The sequence below is a fragment of the Dasypus novemcinctus genome, chromosome 13, assembly GCF_030445035.2.
Source record: "Dasypus novemcinctus isolate mDasNov1 chromosome 13, mDasNov1.1.hap2, whole genome shotgun sequence".
Classification (NCBI taxonomy): Eukaryota; Metazoa; Chordata; class Mammalia; order Cingulata; family Dasypodidae; genus Dasypus; species Dasypus novemcinctus.
In genome coordinates this window covers 29,444,084-29,467,610 of record NC_080685.1, presented here as the reverse complement: position 1 = coordinate 29,467,610, position 23,527 = coordinate 29,444,084, and the positions used below count along the sequence as shown (strand labels likewise).

At 54.7% G+C, this 23,527-nt stretch overlaps 2 protein-coding genes and 1 long non-coding RNA gene across 15 annotated transcripts in view; 2 read left to right on the top strand and 1 right to left on the bottom strand.

Moving 5' to 3' along the window:
- Positions 1–1,375: 1,375 nt before the first annotated feature.
- Positions 1,376–16,704, top strand: DENND4B (DENN domain containing 4B). 12 transcript variants are annotated; one of them, XM_071207450.1, is made up of 30 exons: positions 1,738–1,971; positions 2,516–2,663; positions 2,911–3,027; positions 3,452–3,791; positions 4,407–4,659; positions 4,858–4,927; positions 5,128–5,297; positions 5,367–5,611; positions 6,000–6,066; positions 6,157–6,215; positions 6,391–6,535; positions 6,829–7,004; positions 7,173–7,273; positions 7,641–7,856; positions 8,423–8,568; positions 9,225–9,364; positions 9,465–9,591; positions 9,979–10,185; positions 10,528–10,656; positions 12,103–12,286; positions 12,546–12,710; positions 12,905–13,293; positions 13,461–13,583; positions 13,783–13,952; positions 14,031–14,172; positions 14,384–14,620; positions 15,139–15,256; positions 15,346–15,511; positions 15,600–15,664; positions 15,761–16,704. In XM_071207450.1, exons 4-30 carry the CDS (start codon positions 3,475–3,477, stop codon positions 15,904–15,906), a joined length of 4,473 nt encoding a protein of 1,490 aa, XP_071063551.1. In that variant the 5' UTR covers positions 1,738–1,971; positions 2,516–2,663; positions 2,911–3,027; positions 3,452–3,474; the 3' UTR covers positions 15,907–16,704. The 12 variants fall into 12 exon arrangements, with proteins under 12 accessions (XP_058165670.1, XP_023439406.1, XP_058165672.1 ...); XM_058309687.2 differs by lacking the exons at positions 1,738–1,971; positions 2,911–3,027 and adding an exon at positions 1,376–1,605 and having other exon boundaries at positions 12,905–13,296; XM_058309690.2 differs by lacking the exon at positions 2,911–3,027 and having other exon boundaries at positions 1,853–1,971; positions 14,552–14,620.
- On the bottom strand, positions 4,136–20,699 carry LOC131280888 (uncharacterized). The gene is made up of 5 exons (XR_009188552.2): positions 20,488–20,699; positions 17,455–17,603; positions 17,248–17,327; positions 9,533–9,655; positions 4,136–8,555 (listed from the first exon to the last, which is right to left on the bottom strand). It is a non-coding gene; the product is annotated as an uncharacterized lncRNA (long non-coding RNA).
- The window catches only part of GATAD2B (GATA zinc finger domain containing 2B), a 97,592-nt gene continuing 94,689 nt past the window's right edge, over positions 20,625–23,527 (top strand). The window contains exon 1 of one of the 2 annotated variants that reach the window (XM_004474961.4): positions 20,625–20,876. The gene's annotated coding sequence lies outside the window, so the exon portion shown is untranslated. Of the gene's footprint in view, positions 20,877–21,467; positions 21,605–23,527 lie in introns of those variants that run through there. The other variant, XM_071207451.1, reaches the window with a different exon arrangement.

Genomic DNA, 23,527 nt, shown 5'->3' with positions numbered 1-23,527 from the left:
CCATGTGGTAGATGGACGCCCTAACCACTGGGCCAAGTCTGCTGTCAGCATTACTCTTTTAACAAATTCTGTCCAGGCACATTTACCTCATTTAATCCTAAAAACATAGTTGTTTCTCCAGTGTTCAGAAAGATGGAATCAGATTGGTTAAATGACATGATCCTTTAAGACAAGAGGACAGAAAAGTTAGACAAGTGGTACCTGGCCAGCCTCTGAGCCTACTCATTCCTGTTTTTTTTTTTTAAGATTTATTTTTTATTTATTTCCCCTCTTCCCCCTCCCCCCCACTGTCTGCTCTCTGTCCATTAGCTGTATGTTCTGTGTCTGCTTGCATTTTTGTCAGAGGCACCAGGAATCTGTGTCTCTTCTTGTTGCATCATCTTGCTGCTTCAGCTCTCCATGTGTGTGGGGCCACTCCTGGGCAGGCTGTGCTTTTTTCATGTGGGCTGGCACTCCTTGTGTGTGGGGCTCCCCTACAGGGGGACACCCTGCGTGGCAGGGCACTCCTTGCGCGCATCAGCACTGCACATGGGCCAGCTCCACACGGGTCAGGAGGCCCAGGGTTTGAACCATGGACCTCCCATGTGGTAGGCAGATGATCTATCAGTTGAACCAAATGCGCTTCCCCATTCCTGTTTTAATGCAACAGATGTGTGAAAGTCAACCACGTTCTGAAGAGGTCTCATTTTTCTGAGTTGGATCCCTAGCTCTCTGATCACCTGGGCTTCTGCCTCTTTTCCCCATCCAGCATAGTGAGAAGAGTAGTGCCCCGCTTCAGTTACCCCATCTCCACTACTCTATTCTACACCCTAAAGTCTGAGCCTCTCCTCTTCCTCTTTCCAAAGCTCTTGTCATTTTCAGAAAAGAGAACTGAGAGCTTCTGGCTCTAGTCGGAAGGGAATGCAGTGTTCCCCTAAACCTCGAAGTGAGGGTAGCTACCTGGGTCCCTGCCGCCGAGGCCTTCTGGGCCTTCACTCTGGCGGCCCGCCGGAAAGGCTCACCACATCTTCTAACTCTAGGACCCAGGGTGGGAAGGGTGCTCGCCTTGGATTTCACCGGCCGCCTGGGGTCAGTGTCCAGCAGCCTCAGCTAAGCGCAGGGAAGCTGCCTGGGTGCAGGGGGCCCTCCCAGCCGCCAGAGGTCGCGCTGCAGGAGGCCGGGCACTGGGCCGCTACTGCCAGGGTCACTGCCGCCGGCCGGGGAGTGGGGGGCGGGTAGCAGCGGCGCCCGCGGCCCTGGGGCCAGGGTGGGGGGGGGAGAATGGGGGGAACAGAGGAAGCGGGGCGCACAGAGGAGCGTGGGGTCCCCAGCGCTACCGGAGCCGAGAGGCTCGCGCGGCCCGAGTGAGCGGCGCGGCAGCACGGTCCCCGTGTGGCGCAGCGCGGCGGGGACGGGGGCACCGCCGGGCTCCCCCTCCACGGCGCCCCGCGCCCGGGCGCCCTCGGCCGTCTCTTCTTGCTTCACTCGCCGCCCGGGCGGGAGCGGCGCCCGAGTCGGGTGCGCCATGTCCGGGGCCGGGTAGCCCCGCCGCCCGCCGGCCCGCCCGCGCGCCCTCCGAGCCCCCCGCCAGCGGGCCGGCCGGCCGGGGAGCCACTGGACAGACAGGTAGGGGCAGCACCCGGCGGGACGCGGCGGCGCAGGCAGGAAGGGCGGGCGCGCCGGCCGGGCGCGGGGATAGCCCCAGCTGTGCCGCGGCGCTGCACATCTGGTTCCGGTTCCTCTCTTCTGGGGAAGTGAAAGTGGAGGGGAGGGCACAGCCGGGAGTCAGCCGTGCCCCGGCCGCGTGCACCCTCTTGCTCCCAGGGGTGCGGGAGTCGGAGCTCCCCTCCCGCCCGGGTCACGCGGCGGCCCGCGCTGCTGCCGTCACGTCCTCGGCCGCCCGCGCGCCGGCTCCTCTCTGCTCTCCCGCTTCTCCTTTACCTCCTCCCTGTCGGCGCGCCCTCTGCCCCAACCCGAACTTCCCGCCGCCGGGTATGTGGGCATTGGGCCCCGGAGTGGCGTCCGTGCCCGTTGCCTTCCCTAGGGAGAAAGGGCTGCCTTCTGCAGGACTCTTCCCGGGAAGGTCCTGTGGATGGGGGCCACCCCCTCACCCTCCAGCAAGTCCCACCCAAGGGCCTCTGCCTGTTGCCTTGGGCAGAAGGCTCCCTGTTCGCCTGAGGTGGGTGAGGGACGGGGCTGTGCCCCAGAGCTAAATCGGGAGAGTGACGACGTTTCCTCGCTTCACCTCCCTGAAGTGGAGGCTAAATTTAGCCGGGGTTGGGGTGTGCATGTGCCTGTGTGTGTGTATGTGTGTGTGTGTGGCCAGGGTCCAGGCTAGGTCCCTTGCTCCTTGCTCTCTGGGGAAGGGTGGGGGATAAAGTAGAACTGCACATCCTGGAGTGGCTCTGAGACGCCTCTGCCGTGGTTTGGCATGATGCTGTGCTGGCCCCTTCAGCAGCACCCCCACCACCGCCACCCCACACACACCCTCCAAGCTGACTTCCGCTGAGCTGCAGCTTCCCCTCCACTGTTTCAGGAAGTCGCCTCCCTTCCCCTCCGAAGCACCCCCAGGCCTCCCGGCCCCTGCTGCAAACCACCCACCAAGCTCTTTCCCAGCTTCTGCACCCTGGGGCTCCCCAGGACCCTCGGGGTTCCTACTCCCTGGGGTTGGGCCATGGAGGCAGGTGAGAATACATGTGTGGAAGGTCCATTGTGGACCTGTTTCTGTTACTGGGCTCTAGGGGAGGGAGGGTATGGGGATGGCGGGAACTGTCTCCCACAACTGCTTTGGACTTAATTGGGGAGATCTAGGGATCTGGAAAGTGGGAAGACACTGGCTGTTTGGCATGGTTGGTGGTGCTAGGTTGGGGAAAAGGATACTTGAGTCTGGTGGAAAAGACACTAAAGTTTGGGTTTTATGGACTTTCCCAGAAACCTGTGGAGTCCTTATGAAAATCTAGGGGTGAATTCTTTAAGAACACCATCGGAATCATGGGGTTCTCATGATGTCATAACTCGGTAGGAGGGTCAGAAACTCTTAAAAAGATGGTAAGTTTGGTCTGATGTCATGGCCAGAACCAATGATGTCACCGTAGGCCTTTGCAGAAGAGATTGTGATCTATGTGGTTTTAACTGTGGATACAGAGAGAGTGAGGAGGAAGGGGGCCTTTAAAAGGGTACGTGAGCAATATGATGTCAGAGTCCAGCTGTGTGCAGTGGAATCGAGCTGGGTCCTTTGGGGACAGGGCTGGTACCGCTAAGTGGGAGGAGCCTGGTCTCTTTAAGGAGCTGGGGTGGGCTGCGAGGACCTGGTGATGTCACAGGTGGGAAAGTTCAGGATTGGCTGACCACTTCTCCTGCTTTTCCTTGGGTAGACTAGGAAGAAGCGGGAAGCTAGAGAGACATCTTGGTTGTCATGGCAACACTCTTCCTTGCTTTATCTCTCCCCCTCTCCCCACCCTGACCATTCCAGATGCAGTGAGTGAGGGGGGGGCCATGGCGGAGGAGCGGCCCCCCCGGTTGGTGGATTACTTCGTGGTAGCTGGGCTCGCGGGGAACGGAGCACCCATCCCTGAGGAAACGTGGATTCCTGAACCCAGTGGGCCTCTGCGCCCTCCCCGGCCAGCTGAACCCATCACAGATGTGGCAGTCATCGCTAGGGCACTGGGCGAGGAGGTGCCCCAGGGCTATACATGCATCCAGACTTCTGCTGGGGGCCACCCCTTGGAACTCAGCGCTGGGCTCCTGGGTGGAACTCAGCCCGTCATCTGCTACCGCAGGGGCCGTGACAAGCCCCCCCTCGTTGAGCTGGGGTGTGTGCCCCTATCCATGCTGGCAACAGGGGAGGCCTGGAGGGGTCTGGAGTGGGATAGGGAGAAGTAGGGGTCTGGGATGGGGGAAGGGCAATGGGAGAGAACTGAGTGGGCTAGAGGCTAGGGAGGAGGGACCAAAATCGTCTGTGCTTAGTCTCCACACAGATCTGGGTTCGTGTACTGGCATTGCTACTTGCTAGCTGGGTGATCTTGGCCAGGTTATTGAGCCCCTCTGGGCTTGTTTCCTCTTCTGTAAAATGAGGATAATACCTCTTCATTGGGTAGTTGAGAAGATTAAACGAGCTATTCATGTAAAGGACTTAGCGCAAAGTTCATAAGTGGTAGCTTCAATTATTCCTAGTATTTATTAATGAGCATGGGCCTTGGAAGGCATGCAGGGTTCTTACTGCTCAGGAAGTAGAGCCAGGGGCAGAAGAGGGGATATAGGATTCTGGAGGACAGAGTTCAGCAAAGAAGAGATGGGCCTTGGTGTCAGGGTTTGATGAGGCCAAGGGAACAAGGCAGGTTTGGGGAACTGGGGAGACAGATCTGCCAGGTTGGATGTCTTTCTCCTCTGCCCTGGACTCCTGACATCTCTCTGCTTTCTGCACCAAGGGTGTTGTATGAGGGGAAGGAACGGCCCAAGCCTGGCTTCCATGTGCTAGACACGACACCCTACAGCCATTCAGCCAACCTGGCCCCTCCAGGCCCTGGGCACCCCCGCACCTACCTCACTTTCCGGCGGGCAGCGGAGGGGGCAGGGCTGCATGCCCTGGGCATCACTGACCTCTGCCTGGTCCTGCCCAGCAAGGGCGAGGGCACTCCTCACACTTACTGCCGCCTGTCCCGCAACCTCAACCCTGGCATGGTGAGTGGGGCCACCCTGGGCCATCTTAGTGTGAGGGGGTGGACCGCAGGGACAGGCCCTGAGGGGTGACTCTGGTTGTAGGGGAGAGGGATTAGTGGGGAGGGGAAGGGAATGCCAGCTCGGGGTGGTGGCGAGAAAATGGACCTAGAAACCTTTGTTAGCTCTGTATTTGCCTGTCTCTTGCCACCCCTGGGGCAGTGGGGCCCAGCAGTGTACCTGTGCTACAAGGTGGGCCTGGCCAAGGCCAACATGCTGGTGTATGAGGCAGGTGAGTACCCTGTTTGTCCCCCTCACCCTTTGGCTCCCCCTGTTCCTCAGCCCTAGTACCTTTTGGCTAGCACCTTTAGTATTCCCAGTACCCCCTTTCTCTTTGCCACGTGGCCCTTCTCTGGTACTCCCGGGTTCCTTCCCCTGGAGTTTGATGGATTCTCCTCCTCTTGGGTACCCCCCATTCTGCCCGGGATGCAGAGCTGCTGGGCCGCTACCCGGAAGAGGACAATGAGACGTTCCCGCTGCCTGAGTCAGTGCCCGTCTTCTGCTTGCCAATGGGGGCCACTGTCGAGTGCTGGCCTGCCCAGACCAAGTACCCTGTGCCCGTCTTCTCCACCTTTGTGCTCACGGGTGCAGCTGGTGATAAGGTGGGTGTTTGGAGTGTGGGCAGGGGCTCTGGCTATGGGCCTGCCTGACCACCCTCTGCCCCCTGCCAGGTGTACGGTGCCGCTCTGCAATTCTACGAGGCGTTCCCGAGGGCCAGGCTGTCGGAGCGGCAGGCACGGGCCCTAGGCCTCCTGAGTGCTGTGGAGCGGGGTCGGGCGCTGGGGGGCCGTGCTGTGCGCAGCCGCCGTGCCATTGCGGTGCTGTCCCGCTGGCCTGCCTTCCCGGCCTTCCGCGCCTTCCTCACCTTCCTTTACCGCTACTCCGTCTCAGGCCCTCATCGCCTGCCCTTGGAAGCGTGAGCAAGGCTTCTCTGACCCTGGGAGGCCGGGAGAGATGGGGGAGACAGAGGGCTGGGGAACAGGGCTGCCATGTGTGGTGGTATAGTTTGTCAATTGCAAAAAAAAAGCCATACCCCTGGTGAGGGGCTGAGTGGGGCCTGATGGCCAGTCCCCACTGGCTGGCTAAGGCCTAGTGAGGGGCTGTCTGTGCCCAGAGGGGTCTCTTTTCCCACTTGCTCACATTCTGTATGTAACTGAGTCTCTGACGGCCGATACGGGTCTGGAGGTGGGATTCAGGGAGGAATAAGGCTCTTGAGGGAACGTAAAGGAGACAGGAAAATGTAGGGGAGGGGACACGGACAGACTGGGGAGTCTGCCTCTGACCTATTTCGCTCTGTTCCCCAGGCACATCTCCCACTTCATTCACAGCGTCCCCTTCCCCTCCCCACAGAGACCCCGCATCCTAGTGCAGGTGAGAGCCGGGGCAGGGCTGGGTGTGAGGAGGGCATTCTGCAGGCACAAGGCTTATCCACCTGACCACAGGCTCTTCTGTCCCCCCCAGATGTCTCCCTATGACAACCTACTCCTTTGTCAACCTGTCTCCTCACCCCTGCCCCTCAGGTATGTGCCCAGGTTCAGGAGACATTAATGAGCAAGGATGTGGTAGGTGCGAAGCAGGTGGGCGCAGCTGTGGAGGTCTGCGCAGGCTGGGCCCACGTGGCATCCATGCCCCGTAACTTGGGAAGGGGTCCCTGGGGTCCTGGTGACTGTTCCCCCACCTTGGCCTTGCCCGCAGTGGCGCCAGCTTCCTGCAGCTGCTGCAGAGCCTGGGCCCTGAGCTGGCTGTCACACTGCTGCTGGCTGTGCTCACAGAGCACAAACTGCTCGTCCACTCACTGCGGCCGGACCTGCTCACCAGTGTCTGCGAGGCCCTCGTCTCTGTGAGTGCTGCCCTGCCCAGTCCACCTGCCCCAGAACCATCATTCTTTCTGGTGCCCCCCATCCTCATCCCTGCCTTGACCCTTCTTCTTACTTCTCCTTCCTTGGTGAGGGTCTCAGCCCTTCTCCCTGAGCACAGCCTACAGGGATGTACAGCTTCCATTGGGGCCTCTTCTTGGGGGCCCAAGCCCCCACCCCCAGCAAGTATCTCCTCTCTTCCTGTGCACCCCACACACACACACACACACTGCTGCCCAACCCCTTGCTCACTGGCCCTCCCTCCCTGGTACTTCAGATGATCTTCCCGCTGCACTGGCAGTGCCCCTACATTCCGCTGTGCCCGCTGGTGCTGGCAGATGTGCTGAGTGCCCCTGTGCCCTTCATCGTGGGCATCCACTCCAGCTACTTCGATCTGCATGACCCTCCTGCTGATGTCATCTGTGTTGATCTGGACACCAACACGCTCTTCCAGTAAGAGGGCTGGGTCTCATGCAGGGAGCAGTGGGGAGGGGCCATGAGAAGGCTGCTGTGTAGGGTGCCACCTGCTCAAAAGGAGCCTCAGGCAAGAAGTGGGGAAGAATGGGCAGAAGGCAGGTGTGACTTACAGCCCTCACCTTCTTCCTGATGCCTGTCTCACAGAACTGAGGAAAAGAAGCCCCTCTCCCCTCGGACCCTGCCCCGCAGACCCTACAAGGTTCTTCTGGCCACGCTGACAAACCTGTACCAGCAGCTGGACCAGAGTGAGAAGCTGGGGTGGGGGGGATGGGAGAATGGAAACCGCCATTGACCTTAAACTTCCAGTGTGGGGAGGCCTGTGGGGAGCTAGACCTTACTTAAGGAGGTTAGAGGAGTTAGGATTTCATCTGGTGGAAGTGAGGGGAGTTCACCTTCCAATCTAAGTGAGGGAGGGGCAGGCAGGAGTCCTGGAGCATGTTGAGAAGGTCGAGTTCATCACTGGGGAGTCTCAAAACTGTTACCTTGAGGTGATTTTTCAGGTGATAGTGGTGCGAAGTCTGTTAGAGGCAGTGAGGGAGACTTGGGAGGAGCAGGGTTGAAATAAGCACTGCAGGTGCCAGCCCTGATGCTCAGGCTCTGCTGGTTCCCCAGCATATACTGGACCCGAGGAGGAGGCATCCCTGGAATTCCTGCTGACGGACTATGAGGCAGTGTGTGGCCGCCGGGCCCGTCTGGAACGCGAAGTGCAGGGCGCCTTCCTCCGCTTCATGGCCTGCCTGCTCAAAGGCTACCGGGACTTCCTACGCCCACTCACCCAGGCCCCCTCTGAGGGGGCTCGTGATGTCGATAACCTCTTTTTCCTACAGGGTAAAGTGGGCCTGTCTCTGTTTGGGGAGGGCGTCAGTGGGAGGGGGTGCCAGGGGCTGGACTCCATGGGGCAGACGGGGAGTGGGGGGATACTGGGAGCTGCTCCGTTGCTTGGACCTTTAGGTGGCAAATGTTTTTATGGGCACCTCCTTTGAGCAGATACTTCCAGGCTTGGAGGGAGTAAAGGTACAAAGATGAACTGGATGTGGCCCTACCTTCTGGGAGCCCTGGGCTTGGGGTAGGCACAGACAGTGAACCCTGTGGTAAACAGCCCCTATGGACAAAGCTCTGTTCAGGGACCCTCAGAGAACCCCCAGACTGAGGCAATGGGTGCAGACAGACAAAGGGAGGGATCCTTTGGGACCATGAGGCTGGGAAAGCTGAGCTGACCAGTGGGTTGTGTGGCAAGACCTGCCAGAGGGGCCAAAGTGCTGATGACTTTGATGATCTTGTGTCTTGCCAGGATCCTCAGCAGGCAGGGACCCAAGAAAGGGGTTCAGGAAGGGTGTGGCTGTGGTGGGGAGCCCTGGTAACCCCCTCTGGTGCCCCATTCCTGTCTTCCTCAGGCTTCCTCAAATCCCGGGAACGCTCCAGTCACAAGCTGTACTCTCAGCTGCTGCACACACAGATGTTCTCCCAGTTCATTGAAGAATGCTCTTTTGGCTCAGCTCGGCATGCTGCCCTTGAATTCTTTGATTCCTGCGTTGACAAGGTATTGGGCATTATCCCTTCTCTACCTGCCCAATGGCCTCTGCCCTCCTCTCGGCCATCTCTTTTGCCCTAGGGCCACTGCGTAACACAACAGCTCCATCCCAACTGAGAAGGAACGGAACCCTGGAGTTGTATGGTGCACCTCCTGTGCAGCCATTCATAGCTGGCTGCACATACAGACCATCTTCCCATCCCTGACTTTATCTCCCTTGCTGTCTCCAGATCCCTGGTAGTCTGGGCTCCCTTGCTCCTTCCTTAAAGATGTGCTCTTTTGGGAGATGCCATCTTCTGGACACATGGCCCCTGCTTCCTGCTTGCCATCTTTTTTTTTTTTTTTTTTTTTTTAAAGATTTATTTATTTATTTAATTTCCCCCCCTCCCCTGGTTGTCTGTTCTTGGTGTCTATTTGCTGCGTCTTGTTTCTTTATCCGCTTCTGTTGTCGTCAGCGGCACGGGAAGTGTGGGCGGCGCCATTCCTGGGCAGGCTGCACTTTCTTTTCACGCTGGGCGGCATTCCTCACGGGCGCACTCCTTGCGCGTGGGGCTCCCCCACGCGGGGGACACCCTTGCGTGGCAAGGCACTCCTTGCGCGCATCAGCACTGCGCATGGCCCCTGCTTGCCATCTTGACACTCACTCCCTTACCATCCTGTTCCAGGTCCATCCAGAGCAGGAGAAGCCTGAGCCGACACCCCTGGTGGAGCTGGAAGAGCTGTCGGGAAGTGAGCTCACTGTCTTTATCACACCTCCTGAGGAGCCTCCAGTGCCGGAGGGCAGTGAATCCACTCTCCTGTATTGGTGAGAGCCTCTCGCCACCCCCCAATTGTCCTAAGGCCCTGTAGGCTGGCGTACAAAGCTTGTTTGGCCCTGTGCTGACTGCCCCTCTCTGCCCTTTCAGCTATGATGGGTTCCCAGAGCTACGGGCTGAGCTCTTTGAGTCTCCTCAAGAGCAACCCGGGACCCTACCTGTGCCGGGCCCATCCCGTAGCGCCCCCAGCAGTCCTGCTCCTCGTCGTACCAAACAGGTAAACAGCAGGGCAGTATAGAGGGGCCTGGCTCAGGCTGTGAGAACTGCCTCGGTTTCCTCATCTATAAAATGAGAATAAAAGTACTTATCCCATAAGTTAGAAGGCTCCCATGTGCCAGCCACATAAAAAGCACTATTTATACATTAATTGTTGTTTGCACTGTCGTCCTCGTCATCGTCTGAGCACTCCAGGAATCAAGGACACCTGCCTGTGCTCAGGGCGAGACCTCTCCACTTAGGGCTCCAGGGCCTATGCCTGGTGGTACACCATCATTCCTGCTTTCTGAGAGCACAGACCCTTCCTCCCCACACCATTTTAAGACCTGAGTCCCCCTGCCCTGCCCTGGGATCGTACTCACCCTGGTGTGTCTCCTGCCCCACCTAGGAAATGAAGGTTGCGCAGCTCATGGCGCAGAAATCAGCAGCTATGCCTGATCTGTGGGGCCGGTGCCTGCTGGGGCACTGCTATGGGCTGTGGTTCCTGTGTCTGCCGGCTTACGTGCGGTCGGCGCCCTCGCGGGTGCGGGCACTGCACACAGCCTACCACGTGCTGCGCCAGATGGAGAACCGCAAGGTGGTGCTCCCGGACGAGGTAGGCAGCCACGTGCCTATCTGGCCATGCCCATGGCAGATCCCAGTGAGGCCTTGGTGGCTGTGGGGCATGTGAGAGGAAAACTGTGGAGACCAGACAAAAAGCTGTGGGATTGAGGTGGCTGGGGAGCACGGGCACAGGCCCAAGGGAGCATGTGCAGGCTAGAGCAGTGGGGACTTCTGGGATCAGCAGGGAGGCTGGGTGGCTCTGAGGCAGCCCCAAGTGTGCCAGGGACTAGTGCAGCCTATGAGAATTGGGGAGGTTGGAAGAGGGTGCTGGCTGAGCCTGGAGGATTTGGGTTGGGGGGTGAGTCCCCTTTATCCTGCACCTCTTCTGGTGCAGGTATGTTATCGGGTGCTGATGCAGCTCTGCTCCCACTACGGGCAACCAGTGCTGTCTGTGCGAGTCATGCTGGAGATGCGGCGGGCGGGCATCGTGCCCAATACCATCACCTACGGCTACTACAATAAGGTAGCTAACCAGGGGCAGGCAGGTGGGCTGGCAGCCGGCACCAGGTATGTGCATGTGCCTGGGGATGAGGCTGCCTGACACCTGCTGCTCTCCTCTCTCCTTGGGACTGGGCCTCTACACTTCAAGTAGGTCCTGTGACCCCTTGTCAGCCGTGGTGCTCGTACAGTGCCTTAGTGCCTGCAGAGGTTTTCTCCTATGTGGCTGCTTGAATTCTCACTCATAGCAGCCCTGACAAGGAGATGGCAAGTATTGCTGCCTCCCAATCATAGTTAGTAGTACTAGCCACATGCCAGGTACCCTTCCAAATATATCACACATTTTAAATCTTTTTGTCCTCACAAAACCCCACTAGGAGAGATGTTATGATCTCCATCCTATAGATGAGATGAGGTTGCAGAGAGGTTAGTAACTAGGTCAAAGTCCTACGTGACAGTGAATAAGTCAGGGAGTTAGGAAATGAGCACATGCAGCATGTCTTCCAAATTCAGGCTCTAAAACATGATCCTGAACTGCCTCCCTCTGTTTTGTTTTGGTTTTTTTCCTATCTGGTCACATCATCATCTTTTAGTGTGCCTCTCCATGCTGCACAGGTCTGGGACACCTTTTTTCTTTTTTCACCAGGAGGTCCCGGGGCTCAAACGCGGGTCCTCCATATGGTAAACAGGAGCCCAGTTGCTTGCGCCAAAGCTGCCTCTGCTCCCTCTGTTTTTCTTTTTTCAAGATTTACTTATTTATTTATTTCCCCGTCCCCCTGCCAGGGTTGTCTCTTCTGTGTCTATTTTGCTGGGTCTTCTTTGTTTGCTTCTGTTGTTGTCAGCTGTACAGCGAATCTGTGTTTCTTTTTGTTGCGTCATGTTGTTGTGTCAGCTCTCCATGTGGGCAGCGCCATTCTTAGGCAGGCTGCACTTTCTTTTGCGCTGGGTGGCTCTGCACTCCTTGCACGCATCAGCACTGCAAGTGGGCCAGCTCCACATGGGTCAAGGGGGCCCGGGGTTTGAACTGCGGACCTCCCATGTGGTAGGCGGACACCCTAACCACTGGGCCAAGTCCACTTCCCCCTCTGTTTTTCTGAGGACAAAACTAATGACCAAAAAAGTGAAATGATTTCTTCAAAGCCATAGAGTTTATAAGTAGCCATGTGTAGATACAAATTTTCTCCACTGTTTCTGGCTTCCTTATAAGTAACCATGTGTGGATACAAATTTTCTCTACTCTTTCTGGCTTCCTTTAGGTCCCCTCAGAGGCATCTGCTGCCAACTGCTTTTATTTTATTTTTTTTTTGGCGGGGGAGTCCTTGTTCCTGGCTGAGCCACTGACTGGACAGTCCTAGGCTGTCCAGAGGAGAAGGTGGTCAGTCCCTGGGGCCCCAGGACAGGTGGGGAGGGAGTCAGTTGGGCTGGGTCAGGATGTGGAAGTAGACCATCCTGATAGGCCCTGTGCTTGCAGGCTGTGTTGGAAAGCAAGTGGCCTTCTGGCACACCAGGTGGACGCCTGCGTTGGGCCAAGCTCCGGAATGTCGTCTTGGGGGCTGCTCAGTTCCGCCAGCCCCTGAGAGAACAGCGGCAGCAGCAGCAGCAGCGGCAGCAGCAGCAGCAGGCAGCACTTCAAGAGGGAGGCAGCTCCCAGACAGGTGGGTAGGGGCTGGTGAGCTGAGCTTGGGGATGGAGTAGCCGGGTTCTCAGAGAGGGCCATGAAGAGCTGGGGCTAGCCCAGTGGCTGGCATTGGTGTTCTGGGGATGGATCAGTTACACTTCGCTGATGACAAAAGGGATATAGTTCTGCCTGGCAGGACCCCCAACAAACACAGATCCATCCAAGGAGCTTTGTTTTGGAACAGGGGCATGGGTCGCTAGCTGGCTGCCTCTAACCCTCCTTCCTGTCTTTTACAGGCCAGCCGGAGCGCCCTTCCCCCACACGCCCCCTTCAGCGCCAGACTACTTGGGCTGGGCGCAGCCTGCGGGACCCGGCCTCACCCATGGGGCGCTTGGTGAAGAGTGGCAGCCTAGGCAGTGCCCGAGGGGCCCAGCCCACTGTGGAGGCTGGGGTGGCCCACAGTGAGTGCCCTTGTTCGACAACCCCCCTCACCCCCAGCTAGTGAGAGAGACTAGAGCCAGGTTGCGGGGTGGCCCTCTGTGGTGGGCACTACAGATTCTTAGGGCTGTGTAGCCAGGAATTGTGTTTCTTCTGGAAAGGGGCAGCTGGAGGTGGGTTCCGGCTTCATCTTCCCTGATTCTTTTCTGCCCTGCAGTGATTGAGGCCTTGGGGGTCCTGGAACCCCGGGGATCACCTGTGCCCTGGCACGATGGAAGCCTCTCAGACCTGAGCCTGACAGGAGAGGAACCAGCACCTGGAGGCAGTCCAGGGGACTCAGGCTCAGCCCTGAGTGCTCAGTCCACTGAGACCCTGGAAGGGTCAAGTGGGCGGGTGCCCAAGGCTAGTGGGCGACAGGACGAGGCAGGCACTCCCCGCCGAGGGCTGGGGGCTCGCCTTCAACAGCTGCTCACTCCTTCCCGCCGCTCCCCTGCCACTCGTGTTACCGTACCTGAGCTGCCTCCTGACCTGCCTCCCCCAGCCCACCGCAGCCCCATGGACAGCCTTCTACGACCCCGGGAGCGCCCTGGATCCACTGCCTCTGAGGTAGCCAGTGAGGGAAAGGTCCAGATGCCTTAGCCCGAGGAAGCTTGGGGAGGGCTGCCAACTGGGAGAGTGCACAGAGAGGGTGGTACTCCAGGGTGGTTGAAGCACACATCCTGGCTGAGATGGAGCGTGGGGTTGACTGACCATCCTCTCTCATGTAATGGCAGAGCTCAGCCTCTTTGGGCAGTGAGTGGGACCTCTCAGAGTCTTCTCTCAGCAGCCTGAGCCTTCGCCGTTCCTCAGAGCGCCTCAGTGACGCGCCTGGATCCTTCCAGCCACCTTCCTTGGAAGTGAGGATAACCCCTCAGCACAGACGATTGCAAACACACACACATGCACATTCACCCTGTCAAAGGCAGAGGACAGGGAGGTGGTGGAAGAAGCCTGGCCTGAGATTTGGAGGTGGGAGGGGATGGGGAAGGAGCATGGCATGGCTCCAGGGTGCTGGGGCCAAGCAGGGCCTACTGCCTGGGCTCCTCTTGCCTACAGATTCTGCTGTCTAGCTGCTCCCTATGCCGTGCTTGTGACTCGTTGGTGTATGATGAGGAGATCATGGCTGGCTGGGCACCTGATGACTCCAACCTCAATACAACCTGCCCCTTCTGCGCCTGCCCCTTTGTGCCCCTGCTCAGTGTTCAGACCCTTGATTCCCGACCCAGGTGCCCAAGGCAGGGCAGGTGCTGTGGGTGGGACAGGAAGGGGAGGTCCATGAGCTGACCCCTCCTATCCCCCTGCAGTGCCCCCAGCCCCAAGCCTGTCCCTGCTGGTGCCAGTGGCAGCAAAGATGCTCCTGTCCCTGGGGGCCCTGGCCCTGTGCTCAGTAACCGCAGGCTCTGCCTTGCCCTGGATGAGCCTCAGCTCTGCAATGGACATGTAGGGGTAAGGGCTGGGCCAAAGGGGCGTGAGGAATGGGGGTGCAGCATCCTGTGGGGAAGCCTCAGGGGTACAGGGGAAAGATGGGCAAAGATGGGCATTGAGGGCAAGAGGCATCCCAGAAGCTGTGGGAAATAATAGCTCAGTGAGAGGCAAGCCTCTGGGCAAGAGGTTATGGCCCTGTCCTCCACTGCCCTCTCCCCCTTGTTCTGGACAGGGTGCCTCTCGGCGGGTCGAGGGTGGAGCATGGGCATACCTGAGTCCCCTGGTGCTGCGTAAGGAGCTGGAGTCGCTGGTAGAGAATGAGGGCAGTGAGGTGCTGGCTTTGCCTGAATTGCCCTCCGCCCACCCCATCATATTCTGGAACCTTCTGTGGTATTTCCAGCGATTGCGCCTGCCCAGTATTCTACCAGGCCTGGTGCTGGCCTCCTGTGATGGGCCCCCGCCCCCCCAGGTCAGTGGCTTCATTTGGTTCCTGCTTCCTGAATGCTCCCTCTTCACCCCTAGCTCTCTGTCCTCTTAGTCCTCTGAGTCCACAGCACTGTACGAAGAGCACCTGTTTTAGCATCTGTTGTACATGGTTTGAATCTGGCCCTTTCACTTCATCACTCTGAGCCTCAGTTTTCTCACCTGTAAAATGGCATGCATACCTACCTCATAGGGCTCTTGTGTAGATACCTTGTATAGTGCCTAGTACCTAGAAAATGATTTATTAATGTTCTCTATTCATTGCACAAATACTTATTAAGCATGTTTAGGTTCCAGGCACAGTGTTTTTGGCATTAGGATGTAGCAGTTTACAAAACAAAGTTCTTCCTCCCAAAGACCTTACATACTAGTGAAGATGATAATTCCTTTCCTTCTTCTCTTTAGCTGTGTCCCTTCTGTCTTTTTGAATATCAGCTGCATATTTCCTGTCATTTGCCTCCTACTCTATGAGCCTAACTATCTTCTCTACCTCCCCCTCCTCAGGCCCCAGCTCCTTGGCTAACCCCTGATCCAGCCTCTGTGCAGGTACGGCTGCTGTGGGATGTCCTGACACCGGACCCCAATAGTTGCCCACCTCTCTATGCGCTCTGGAGGGTCCACAGTAAGTCTGGGAGTTGGTCTAAAGGGGAGGACTGGGTCACACACCCAGAGGGCTCCGTGATCTCAGCTAACTTCCTTCCTTTCATCCAGGTCAGATCCCCCAGCGGGTGGTATGGCCAGGCCCAGTACCTGCATCTCTTAGTCTGGCATTGCTTGAATCTGTGCTGCGTCATGTTGGACTCAATGAGGTACATAAGGCTGTGGGGCTCCTACTGGACACACTAGGGACCCCGCCCACTGGCCTGCACCTACAGAGGTATGGCATTCCTATTTTGGAAGGTCCCTGGCCTGTCTCAGGCTCCACACCCCCTACCACTCATTCACACCTTCTGTCCCAACTCCAGGGGCATCTACCGTGAGATCTTATTCCTGAAAATGGCTGCTCTGGGCAAGGACCATGTGGACATAGGTGAGGCAGTAGGTAGGGGGCTGAGGAGTTTAGGGACCTGGGGCCACATGTGGGAGGCTGGGGTCCTAATGCATTGACCTCCACCCTCTTCCCTAGCGGCCTTCGACAAGAAGTACAAATCTGCCTTTAACAAGTTGGCCAACAGCATGGGCAAGGAGGAGCTGAGGCAGCGTCGGGCACAGATGCCCACCCCTAAGGCCATCGACTGCCGCAAATGTTTTGGAGCACCTCTGGAATGCTAGAGACCCTTAAGTTTCTCCCTCCATCCTGGGGTGGGGGGAAGTGGGGAAGAAAGGATTCAAGAGATAACCTGCTTCCCTGTTCCCCTCGTAGAGGAGTTGGGAACAGCCTGGAAAGCATGCCCAGTCATAGGCTCCGAGTGGGGGCCAGAGGAAGAGGGACCTGTTGTTAACAAAAGTCACAATTCCTCTATCTTCAACCTGCCCAATTTGCTTGTGCTGGTGTTAGGGGAGGTTGGAGGGGTGGGATGGGGGGAGTTGGCACAGCTCTGTTCCTCACCCCCTGTCCTATACCAGGAACCTCCTTCCAGGGTACCCAAACGTCAGCACTGCCCTGGTAATTTTAGAAGTTTTTGTTTTAAAAAACTACTGGAAAGATACAGAGCTACTGAGCCTTTTCCCAAGATGGGAGGGATGGATGTCATTCCCCACCAAGGATGGCCCCTCTTCCCTAGCATTGCTGAAAGAGCCCATGGCTCCCCATGCCTGCCTACCTTAGTGTTTATATTTTATTTTAAGTTATTTATTTTGGAGCTACAGCCCTTTCCTTATGAGGTTCTTATGGAGGGTGAGGAAGAGAAGGGAAACGGGGCACCATGGTTCAGTGGTTTGTAGCTCCTTGGAAGTCAGGTGGTAGGAGCTAGAGATATCCCAAGCTCCCTTCGGAAGAACTGCTGCCCCCTCCAGTCCTAATCCTTCTGGGGAATGCCTCACCCACCCAGAGCCCTGACCTGTGCAATAAGGATTGTTCCTTGCAAAGTTTTGTTGGATGTAAATACAGTAAAAGCTGCTTCCATCTTTTTCCTGCTGCCTCCTATTCATTGAATCTGGGATAATGGCGGGGGATACTTTTCTTTTTCCTCTGGCTGCATACCCTCTTTTTTACCTCTCCATCTCTACAGCCTTCTGGCATACCCTGCTTCCTCTGACCAGGTCTGGTACTGGCCCCTTGGGGATACAGGGAGTTCTTGGAGCAAGAGAATGGTGAACCTGGTGCTGGCTATGGTGGTGCCAGTCTGTGTGGCACTTCCGGCTCTCCCACACAATCTTCCCTTGTCCCTCATCTGTAGCCCACACAAAGGCTCCATTCTCTAGGGGCCCTGAGCTCATCTCTGCCTTCTTTCCTCTGCTCCAGCTTCCCCCTCCACCCCAATTCTCCAGTGCCTCCACAGGGATGATAACCCTGTCATCAGCAGCAGCCGGTGTTGGCGGCCCGTGTGCATCCTAGGGGCCCTGGCAGACATCCTCAGCCTCCTTAGCTGCTCTAGCGAAAGGATGAACTCCTCTAACCAGGATCTCAGCCTGGGGACAGCATAGGGAAGGGATAAGGATTAAGGGGCTCACCGCATCTGTGCATCAGGGAGACAGGCATCATTTTCTAATAACTTCAGCCCACTTGGAGTTTTCCTTCCTCCCTTTGTTTCCTGTATAATGAAATAAACACAGGAAACAACTCCTAACAGAGCTGTAAAACCAATTACCAAAGGGAATTAGCCAACAGAAATGCCTTGGGGAAGGAGGGCAGTAGTGTCAATGGAGGAAATAACTTACGTGAACATTTACTGCAAAATCCTGGGGCCAGGAGTAAGTAGAAGAAGAGAGAGATACTACTTTTTTGAATGCTGGGACTTTCAAGCCAGAGGACTCTTCCTCATCGTGTGTTGAGCGTTGCAGGATGCTTTTCAAGTGTCCTAAAGAAGCTACAAAGGAGAGAAGCAGGGTCTTAGGAAGTGTCATCTGTCTTGTCAGGAACTAGAGATGCCCTTCTTGGAAGGGAACCCTTATGTTACTGAGGTTCTGTTCAGATTATTCTCCCCAGAATCATCCCAATGACAGTTTTCAAATCATAAGTGTCCTAAAATCGTACATTTCTTTTGACTGCAGTGTACCCAGCACTGTAGGATTTTAGGAACCGTAGAATTTTAGAGTTCAGTCCCTACTCTAATAGATCACACAATTGTATTGGTCTTAGAGCAGGGGCTCTTAATCTTTTTGTTCCGTGGACCCCATTGCCACTCAGGTGAAAACCACGGACCCCTTACTAAGTCCACACTATACTGTATTATTTAATAAATATATCACACCAACACATCCCCACAAGAATAATGTTTTTGTTTTTATTTTCAATTTAAATCCAAGCTCACGGACCCCTTGTTAAGAACCCCTGGTCTAGAGTGCTCCTGGTCCACAATCACCCTGCCTTCCAGCTTATGGTTCTTGTCTGAGCTACCTTCTGGAGCCTCCTGCAGTCAAATAGCAAGAGCTACAGAACGCTTTTTTTTTTTTTACCTTTTTTTCCCTTTTCTTTATTATTATTATTATTATTATTAATTTTTGGTCTTTTTTGTTTTGTTATTACTACAGAATTTTTAACCATGAGAATATCTAGGAATTTCAATAGCTAAATATTCACGTTGGCATCTGACATTTCTTTCCTGTGGTCTAAGGAGTTGTATGGGGGGGCAGGGGGAGGGCGGGAAGATGGGCCCTATTTCTCTTCCTAACTGTTAGTGTCAAATCTGGTCTCTGTTGCTTCCTAATATTATTGTGTCATTATTGCTTACTAGTACTATCATGTCAGATAAGTTATTTAACTGCCGCACCTCAGTTTTTCCTCATCTGCAAATTGGAGGTCATTTAAAGATTAAATTCTATCATCCATGTGCCATGCTAAGCACACTAATAAATGTCAGCTTCAAAAAGAAAAAACAGAGCCTGCATAGGGCTAGGGTCATGTCCAGCATAACAATGACCTCACTTATGTGTCTCCCTTAGAGCCTGATCCTTTCAGATGAAAGGCCCCATCCACAGCCTCACTGGTATCTTCCTCAAGCTGGCATCTTTCACCACCATGTTTCTCATGTGTCTCCTCACAGCCCTTGAAATGGCCCTTAAGACAGCAGAGAACTTATTGGACTGGAGATGGACAAAGTAGTAGGTTAGCAAAAGAGGAATGTACCCTCCATGAGGGCAGTAACTTTGTCTCATTCATTGCTTTACCTCCCCAGCACACAGAAGAATGCCTGATAATGTAACAGGTTTTCCATAATGTATGTTCAATGACTGAAAGGAGTCAGTGAAAGCATTAAAATAATGGGTTTAGGAGAGGAATAATTTTTAGTGCAGTTCAAAACAGGTGTCAGGTAAAATACCAACAGAAACTGGATTTAGAGCTAAGAGGGTGAAATTGTTGGAAAAACAAGGACAATTCTCTTAACTGTCACTATCATGTTTATAAAGTACTTTTACTATATCCTTGGCACTGCCTTGAGCATTTTAAAGGTACCACTTTATAATTTTCACAAACACCATATGAGTAGGCACTGTCATTCCTGTTCTACAGATGGGGAAACAGAGAATAAAGCTTAAATAATTTGCCAGACTCCAGGGACCATGTTCTTTACTGTAACACTGGACTGGAGTGGAAACAAAAGGGTTTTTATCTGCTTATAATAAGAATTGGGGACTTAGCTGTGTGTACATTTTTTTTAACATGGCCACGTTCTTCATTGCACAGTGTGACTTCTAAATGAATTGAAAAACATGTTCTGGTACCTCTGGAATCAGTTATTTCTGAGTTCAGACCACCGTCTGTTCACTAGCTGTTTGACCTCTGACAAGTTACTTAATCTCTTTGAGCCTCAGGTTTTTTTTATCTTCTTGAGTTTAAATTTCAGCTTAGCCACTTGTGTAACTTTGGGCAAGTCATTTGATCTGTGCCCCACTTTTCTCATTTGTAAAATGGGGATAACAGTACCTATCTTACAAAATTATGAGAATAATATAATCCATGTAATGCACTTAGCACAGGCACTTCCCTCAAACACACTGATTCTGTGATACTTGGTCTCTATCCTCAAGCTACTTAATAGCAATACCTTGTGGTAAGTGCCTGAAAAACTTTAAGAATTTGGATCCGCCTAACTGCTTCGGGGAAGTAGGGAGGCTAGCAAGAGTTGTTGGGCCTTGAATTGATTAGGTGGAGTTGATGGGGTGGAAGTCTGTTTTCTCACGGTGAACCTAACCAGACGTGGACATCCAGAGAGAAAGGCCTGAGAGGGTTCGGCACACCGTATTTCCTCACTAATTTGGCTAGCTGCTTTTTCTTCTGTCGTGGTTTAATCACGACAGGACCGAGCTGAGGCATGATGAAAAACTGGAAATACAAGGCCTCTGGCAGACCAATACAGGCCACGCCCCAACTAGACAACCAGGCCCAAGGGCCTAAAGCTAGTTCTATCGTGAAATTCCTGGATTCTGTCGCGATGAAACACCACACATGGCAGAGCCCAGAGCCGACCACCTGGCTCCATCTTTAGAATTGGAAGAATGGGTGCCGGCCAAAGGGGAATCCCGGTTTTGGGAGACTGGGGTACGGCGGCTGCCTGGGGACCAAAACGTCTCTAAGGTAAAGTTGCAGCCTGAAGCGATTTTTTGACCCCCGACACTTAATGGGCTGCTAAAGACCCGGATGTGTCTGGGACTGGCCGAGGTACCCATTAACGCGCCCCCGCTAGACCATCCCCCTCCTCCGACTTGGATTGGGTCCTATGCATGCCAATCATCAGCTCTCCAGCCACTCACCCCTCAAGGGTGGGGTGTAGTCCTGGCATCCTGTCTCCGATTGGCATGGCGGAGAAGAAGAGGGTGGAGAGGCCGGCTTAGGTCGCCCAATGGGCGTCGTGGCGTGTGGGAAAGGCGGAGCCGAGGCGCTTGGCAGCTGCCCAATCAGCGTCCTTGTTTGTGTGGTGCCGCCGCCGCCGGTGCAGCCGCCGCCGCCGCCGCTGTCCCCGTCTGTACCGCAGTGTCTGCTCCGCCCGCCTGCCCCGGTCCGGCCCGCCCCCCTCCCCCACCCCCGCCCCCGGTCCCGTCAGGGAGTCCGGAGCCCACTGTTCCGTCGCCTCTTCCTTTTTCGACGCCTCCGCCGCCGCTTGAAGAGGAGAGCTAGCCGGGAGTTACACCGCCACCGCCAGGTGAGGAGCCTTGGCCTAGGCGAGCGTGGCCGCCCGCCCGCCCGGGGGCGGTGAGGAGCGAGGGAGGGAGGGAGGGAGGTTGGGAGGAGGCGGTGGTGGCGGAGGTGGGGGAAGGGAAAGGTGGAGGGGCGGGGGGAGGGGAAGCGCCCGCGAGCCGACGCCCGCCCGCGCGCCCCCGCCTTGCGTCCCCCTCCCCCCACCTCGGCACCGCGCGCCCCCGCCTCGCGCGCCCCTTCACCTCGTCCCCTCCCCCCTCCGCGCGCGCGCCCCGGTCTTTCACTTCGGCCTCGCGCGCCCCCAGCTCGTGTCCCTTCATTTCTAATCCCTTTCCTCTTTCTCCCCTCCCTCGCGCCCCGTTTCCCCCGCCATCCCCGTTTTCACTCACCGCCTCATGCCCGCCATGCTCCCCTCCTTTCCTCTCAAGCGCGCCCCCCTCTTTTTTTTTTTTTTTTTTTTTAACTCTCCACTCCCACTGGTGCCCTCAGGGTGCGGGGGCCCGCTCCCTCTTCTCAATCTTGTGTTTGCGGGCGGATGGGCTAATGGGAGATCCTTAAGGGTGGAGGAAGCACGGGATAATTATCTTTATTTAAGGAAAGGGACCAGGAGCGTAGAACCTTAACCCCTTTATTTCGTCGTCCACCGTTCCCTCGCCCTCCCGTAGGAGAATGGAATTGACTCAGCCTGAGTGGATACTTACTTCTATCGCTACAAAGTATCCTTTTCCTCAGGTGGGCTTCTGGGATACTCCAGCTCTGTCTCCTAGTTCAGTGCCCGAGGGTTGATGGAGCTAGAACTTATCCTTTCCTAACCACGCCGGGACTTAGAGTACTTTTTTGCCTTTTTGCTTTACACTAAAGAGCTAGCCACTCCTTCACGGCAGAGGTTTGGGTGCCGTTTGCAGGCTCGGGGCAGCTTTCTCCCTTCCTAAAGGTATGGTAGCCTCTTTGAACTCTTCCCTAGCATCAACTTCCTCCATGCGCTAGATATTCGCTCATAGTGTTGGCCCCGACAAGATGACGGAGGCATTGGTGGAGGGTGGCATGTGGATGCTAACTGAACCGTCAGCCTTCCCCTCTGCTGACATCTGGAGAATCACGTAGCCTCCTGAGAACCAGCTTTCTCATTTCGGATAAAGGATTATTTGAAGGGCTGTATGTTTGCGAATGAGAAAGATGGGGGATACCTAATATTTATCAGCAAAGGAAGAGAGCCAGGCTTTCAGGCCAGAATACAACAGAGATTTGGGTTTGCAGTAGCTAAAGTAAATGCAGGTTTAACAGATGTGTGTTGGAGAAAAACTGATGGTTTTGTAGTTTTAAAAACACTTTCTTTAAAAAAAAATAATAGATAATGCATGCATGTGGTACAAAGTGAAAAGTAATCTTCCCTACCACCTCTGTACTCCAGTCTGTTAGTCCTCTTGCCAGTGCAGATATTTTCAGGCAGCAGCATGGAATCTGTGTGTTTTTGAGGATTAATCTGTTTGGGAATTGAGAACTAACTCTAACTTTATTGCTTTCTTTGATACGCTGATCTAAACTCTCTCCTGAAGTCTGACAACCATTTGTATTCATATTTTGGTGCCAGAGCATACTTGATAGCATTTCTGTGGGTATTTGATTGGGAAGAAAGCTCCTTTGGGGGTGCTAAAGGTGGTGCAATGAAGAGCTCAGTATATTTTGAGAAAAGGCCCTCACCTGTTGAAAATGGTGCTTTTTCTTTCCTTTTCACTACTGCTTTTCAGTCCCTGAATATTTTGGGATAGTCTGGATCAAGATAATCATTCCTTGGGCTTTTCAAGCACATAAGTTGTACGAATTAGTTAATGGGTTTGCTGATCTGGTAGGGCTGTCTTCAGTTTTTAGAGGAATATAGTTTTTAGTCTGGTGGCAGTGATAATCATCATGGTTTAGAATGAGGTAGGTAAGTATTAATCAGCAGAAATCGGAAGGCTGGACCTCTAGGCTTACTGATCTTGTCTGAGCAGAGGTGAGGCTTATAGATGTCCTGCTTTTTATTCCTTCTCATTTTCAATGAAGTGAGAGTGATTTCTAGCTGATAGCAGCATCCATCTTTGTGACGCTGTGGTTTGCCTACCCTGACTGATATCTCTTAACTTCCTGTTTAGAGCCAGTACCAGTAGGGTTAGAATAGAGGCTGCATTCAGATACTTGTCTAGAAACAATGTTAACCTGATTCCCTGATCAGCCCATCAAATCTAAGCTCTAGCAATGTAACTCCTACCCCCTTGTTTAGCATAGGGCTACAGGGTGGTGGGGGAGGGAGGTGTGAGGAATTTGTTCTAAACCTCACAGCCGTTAAGTATATTTGGAAGCTTATATGCTGCTCTTTTTTTCTTTCTTTCCTTCCTTTTTTGGGGGCGGGGGACAAACCTTATCCCCTCCCCTTATTTTCTTTTTTGCTGTCAGATAGACTGGTCTGGGGTCTTTAGATTCATCCTAGCTTTATGCAGGGAATTTTATGTATATGTATATAATTTGGAGAGGCCTCTTGTTTTAATTTACTGATTCTTCCTTCCTTATCTCACCCACCCACCGAGCTGGAGGTTTCTGTGTAGGGGAACAGCAGCTGTGCTGTCCTGCTTTCTAGGCTCTAGAGTATATTCCATGTTAGCCACTCCACTGGAAGTC